This window comes from Arachis hypogaea, chromosome 6 (assembly GCF_003086295.3).
Source record: "Arachis hypogaea cultivar Tifrunner chromosome 6, arahy.Tifrunner.gnm2.J5K5, whole genome shotgun sequence".
NCBI classification, from domain to species: Eukaryota; Viridiplantae; Streptophyta; class Magnoliopsida; order Fabales; family Fabaceae; genus Arachis; species Arachis hypogaea.
Window position 1 is genome coordinate 106,507,696 of NC_092041.1, and position 6,151 is coordinate 106,513,846.

A 6,151-nucleotide genomic window follows, 5' to 3' on the forward strand; every position below is an offset into this window, starting at 1 on the left:
AGGGAGAATAATATCCAACATATATCTCCAATTTTCTTTGGGGTCCCATTTTGGTACGAGAAAGTGGTGCAATAGGAATATATATCACACACCCGAATATTTTTAAATGGAAAACATTTAACTGCTAGCCAAAAGCTAATTGCATATGAGATAATTCATGGTAACTTGTTGGCCTCAAATGAATAAGTGTTGCAGTATGTAAAATAGTATGCCCCAAGTCGAGGTTGAAAGATTTGTTCTCATAAGTAAGGGTCTAGCAATTAATTGAAGGCGTTTAATAAGTGATTCTTCTAACCCATTTTGTGTGTGAACATGAGCTACTGGATGTTAAACGCTTATTCAGCTAGCCATACAATAAGCATCAAAGACTTGGAAAGTAAATTCACTAGTATTATCAAGACGAATTGATTTGATTGGATTTTTTGAAAATTGTGTTTTTAATCGAATAATTTGAGTAAGTAATCTTGCAAAAGCCAGATTACAAGAAGACAATAAGTACACATAGTGCATGAATAAATCCACATATATCGCTTTAAATCCTTTGTATGAATTCAGGAGACTCAAATCCAATATTTACTAATGTGGCCTTAAAATTAGCTTTCCTTGAGAACATGCAGCACAACAAAATTTACTAAATTTAAAAATCTTCTAGTTCTTTAGTGAATGTCTCTGGGAGTTTTCAATAATTCTTTGCATCATAGTTGTTCCCGGATGACCCAATTGATCATGTCAAATTATAAATTCATTTGGACTGGTAAACTTCGGATTCACAATGACATGTGATTCAATTGCACTAATTTTAGTATAATATAACTCAGATGAAAGTAAATGTAACTTTTATAATATAACATTTTTATTTGAATCATGAGTTATGATACATAAGTACTCATATTTTTCCTCATTTATTGTTTCAATATGATATCCATTTCGACGAATATATTTAAAACTTAATAAGTTCCTTAGAGACTTAGTAGATAATAGTGTACTATTTATTATGAATTTTGTTCCTCCGAAAAATAAAATCATAGCTCTTACGGAGCCTTCTATTATATTGCTTGAGCCAATAATAATATTAACATATTCTTCTTTTGGTGCAAGATGTATAAAATATATATTACTTTTGAGAATGATATGCGAACTTGCACTATCCGCAAGACAAATATCTTCATTATATATCCTTGTCATTTTCTTCAAAGACAAATAATAATAATAACATGAGTAAAAGTATATGCACCATAATATTATTTTTTTGATTGAATTTTTTTAAAGTACTGTACGTAGTATCATATACTAAAATTTTTATTATTATTATTTTAAAACTTGACACATTTATTAGTTTTGAAATTTATAAACATAAATAATTTATTAAACATTATTTATATACATCACACTTGAAATTTAAATAAATAGAGAATAAAATTTAAAAATTTTTTTACATTATTTATTTACATAAGTACTCAATCCAAATATCAAAATTTTTCATCATTTATCAAATGACCAATATTTCCTTCAAGATCCTCAAAGAAATCAGATACTTCATAATGAGTGGTGTAATTTTCAGCAACATCCTTTGAAACAAAATTTGCCTCCTTTCTTTTATCGTCCTTTTTCAAGGATACTTGATAAAGATCAACTAGGTAACTTAAGGAACGACATGTATGTGACCAATGATCTTTTTCACCACAATGGAAATATTTATCCTCTATTGATTTATTTTACCTATGATTTCTTTCTTTATCTCACTTTTGGTGAGATCCTTTCTTGTGAACATAATTTTTTTTCTTTCCATAATTTTTCTTGTTACAAAAACCTTGCCATTTACCTCTTATGGGGTTATGATTTGCCGCATTTGCTTCAGAAAATTGGGCAGCGTCAGCTGAGTGCGCTTCATGATTTCTTAAAAGTAATTCATTGTTACGCTCAACAACAAGAAAGCAAGAAATTAGCTCAGTATATTTTTTAAATTATTTTTCTCGAAACTGCTACTGCAGGTAGGGGTGGAAACAGGTCAGGCCAGGCCAGGCTTTATTCTTAACAGGCCAGGCCTGTAATAGAATATATTGGCCTTAGCCTGGCCTGTAGCCTGGTATAGGCTTTTTAATGAGTACTGAGCCCGGCCTGTTGTTAAATCTGGCCTGGCCTGAAGCCTATCAATAGGCCTGTTTTTTTTAATAATAATTAAATTTAAGATATAATTTAATTTTTAAAATTATAAAATATAAAATAATAAATTTATGAATAATATTGATACAAAATACACATATATAATTAAAGAGACAAATGGCTAAGTGGATAAAGGTATTATTATAAGATAGAAGACCCAAGTTCAAATCCTTTTACTAGTATAATAAAACTCTCTATATATATTTGCAGGCTCAGGCCGGCCTGACAGGCCCAATAGGCTATTTCAAAAGCCTAGACTTGACCTTTTAAAGAATATAGATTTTTTTAATAGCCTGAGCCTGGGCCTATTTCCTATCAGGCCAGGCTAGACCAGGCCAAACACAGGCCAGGCTGCAGGCCCCTGGCAGGCCGCCTGGCCTATTTCCACCCCTAACTGCAGGAGCACATTCGAGGCATGGGAGGTCGAGAAAATTTTCTCTAACATGTCATTATCAGTTATCTTTTTCCCGCATAATTTCATTCGTAAGGTAATTCGGAACATTAACTGAATTGTATTCATTCATAGATTTAAAATCCTATAGACGTAAGTGTGTCTACTCATATCAGACTTGAGGAAGTATCACTGTCTTTTGATGATTATACATTTCTTCATGATTTTTCTATAGATATGCAGGATCTTTTAATATGAGATATTCATTTTTCAATCCTTCGTCAAGATGACGATGAAGGAAGATCATGACTTTGACTTTATCCTTTTGGGATGCATTATTATCCGCCTTAATGGTATCTTATAGTTCCATTGAATCAAGATGGATTTCGACATCTAGTATTCATGATAAGTAGTTGTTTTTAAATATATCAAGAGAACTAAATTCAAGATGAAAGAGTTTTAACATAATGAAAATATATTACCTGAGTCTTCCTAAAATTTAATCAGAGTCTCATGCTGATAACGTATTGTAAAATAAATAAATAAGGAAGATATGTAAATAGAAGACTCTAATATTAATATTTACCAATATAATTAACTCAATATAATAGATGATACGGTACCTGTATCCTCGGTCACCCGGAATGCTCGGCACGCAAATATCTGAGGCTGACATCACATTAAACAAGCTCGGAACAAAAGCAGATAAGCTCGGCCTCACCCAATCAAATAAAAAGACACGTGCATCATAAAGCTCGGTCCCGTATCAACCGTCCGAAAATCTCGGCACATGATTAGGACCGAAGCAGCATCACCCAACTGAAAATAAGAAACGTGCTCAACTGGTTTATAGCACCAAAACAGAATATCTTAACCAATCTATAAACTAGGACTCACCCACTAACGGGTAAAAACCAACTCCTATAAAACCTAGCTAATACGCTCGGCTAGGTCTCAGGTTCTATCACTCTCAGTCTCTTACTTTTTGTTCTAAACTCATTTACTCAAAATCACTACTGACTTGAGCGTCGGAGTATCTTGTCCAGGTATTCCCGCCGCGGTGTTTGATCTTGGCCGACGTAAAGCTCTTCCTCTTCAGTGACGACTTGCTAGGAAGCGCTTAAGCTCGGCCACCCCAGTGTTCGGACGAACTACTTGGCGCCCACCGTGGGGCCGGAGTACATCTAACCCCAGTTTTTCCTTTGTTTAGTCTTCTACCCTATTTTGCAGGATTCCCGATCCTCGAACATGGCTGACAAGGAAAGTCCACAACTCTCACAGGATGACCTCCTAGCTCGAATCGCCGAGCTTCAGGCAGAAGTACGAAGAATAGCTGAGCTGTCGACGCAGAACAATGGAGAAAGCTCCAAAAACTCGGCTCAAGGTTCTATAGACCCTTTAAACATCGCCCCGCCAAAGGAAAAGCTCACCATCGACAACCCCTTCTCTGAGGAGATCACAAATTATCAGATGCCAAAAAACTTTACTCTCCCCACCGCACTGGAGCCATACAAAGGGTTCGGCGACCCCCGAGCCCACGTAAAGAAGTTCCAATCAATGATGTTTTTCAACGGCCCTAAGAATGAGCCCGTCCTCTGTCGAGCATTCCCCACCTACCTCGACGGCACTGCATTACTCTGGTTTTCTAAACTCCCTGAAGGTTCAATTTCCTCCTTCGAAGATCTTGCCAGATCATTCATCGATTACTTTGCCGCGTCAAGGATCTACGTACATGGATCGAACTATCTCGGCACTATCAAACAGGTCCAGCACGAGAGCCTGAAAGACTACATGACCAGATTCGCGGATGCCACTATGGAGATCCAGGACTTGGACCCGGCCGTCCACCTACACGCTCTGAAAGCCGGCCTCAGGCCCGGCAAATTTCGGGAGACCATCGCTATAACAAAGCCAAAGACGCTTGAGGAATTCCGAGAAAGGGCGGCAGGACAAATGGAGATCGAAGAACTCCGAGAAGCCCAAAAACCAGACAAACAACCACATCAGAGAGATGAAGAAAGAACTTTCAGATCACCAGGCAACAGGGACAATAAGAAACCTTCCAAGCCCGTTTCAAAGTATAACACATACACCAGATTCAATACCAGAAGAGAAAACATCATCAGAGAAATCCTCAACACCAAAATCATAAAGCCACCAGCCCGAGCAGGGAACTACCAGGATCAAAGGTTCGTGGACAAGACAAAACATTGTGCTTTCCACCGGAAGTTCGGCCACACCACGGATGACTGCATCATTGCAAAGGACCTCCTGGAAAGGCTAGCACACCAAGGGCTCCTAGACAAATATATCGAGACCCAGAAGGACAGAAGAGGAAACTCAGACAGGGTAGAGAATAAGCAAGCAATGGCCGACGACAAAAAAGAGAGGCCGCCTCCTGATCCGCCAAGAGGAGTCATCAACCACATATCAGGGGGATTCGCAGGCGGAGGAGAAACAAGCTTGGCCAGGAAGCGAAGCTATAGAGCAATGCTAGCAATCGAAGGAACCATACAACCAAAGAAGGACAAAGACCCAGACGTCACAATATCCTTCAACCAAGCAGACTTCAGATCGGCAAGCCCTAACCTCGACGACCCCATGGTAATTTCAATCCAAGTCGGAGAACTGTTGGTAAGAAAGACACTATTAGATCCAGGTAGTAGTGCTAATGTTTTATTTTACTCTACCTTTACAAAAATGAAATTATCTGACAAATTGATACAACCTTCCTCCGGAGAGCTAATTGGGTTCTCCGGAGAGAGAGTCCCCATCATGGGACACATATGGCTAAAGACCACAATGGGAGAAATCCCTATGTCAAAGTCAATTGATATTCAATTCCTAATAGTAAACTGTTACAGCCCTTACAATATTATACTTGGGAGACCCGCCCTGAATATATTCAGAGCGGTGGTGTCCACATTACATCTGTGTGTCAAGTTTCCAGTGCTGGAAAACAAGATCGCTACGGTGTACGCCGATCATCAAGAAGCTCGACAATGCTACAACGCTGGTCTAAAACCAGTCCAAACAAAACAGGAAGCTCGGCCTCAGGTTCAAGCAATCCACACGTCTGCCAGCCCAGCGACACTAGCCGACCTAGACCCTAGGGAAGATCTCGGCGAAAGACCTCGGTCGATGGACAACCTTCAACAAGTAACACTAACGGCAGACGAGAAATAATGCACATATGTTGGAGAAGCGTTAGAAGGGGCAGACCGAGCAAGACTCATCCACCTACTGCGTTAGAACGCCGACCTTTTCGCATGGACACCAGATGACATGCCCGGAATAAACCCAGAGGTCATCTGCCACAAGCTAGCAATTGACAAAACAGTCCGACCAGTTGCACAGAAGAAAAGGAACCTCGGAGAGGAGAAAAAACAAGCAGCACTCGAAGAAACCCAGAAGCTCCTCAACGCAGGTTTTATCAGAGAAATTCGCTTCACCACATGGTTGTCCAATGTGGTAATGGTAAGGAAGAGCTCAGGTTAATGGCGCATGTGCGTCGACTTTACAAACTTAAATAAAGCTTGCCCTAAAGATGCATACCCATTGCCTTGCATTGATAAATTAGTTGATAACGCCTCTGGT

At 38.9% G+C, this 6,151-nt stretch overlaps 1 protein-coding gene across 1 annotated transcript; it reads left to right on the forward strand.

The window, feature by feature from the left end:
* Window positions 1-3,802: 3,802 nt before the first annotated feature.
* Window positions 3,803-5,740, forward strand: LOC112805878 (uncharacterized). The gene has a single exon (XM_025848202.1). The coding sequence runs from the start codon at window positions 3,803-3,805 to the stop codon at window positions 5,738-5,740; it is 1,938 nt and encodes a 645-aa protein (XP_025703987.1).
* The last annotated feature ends 411 nt before the right edge of the window (window positions 5,741-6,151 follow it).

What these genes read in the sequence shown, in the direction of transcription:
- LOC112805878 (XM_025848202.1), top strand. Translation starts at nt 3,803, where the DNA reads ATGGCTGACAAGGAAAGTCCACAACTCTCACAGGATGACCTCCTAGCT.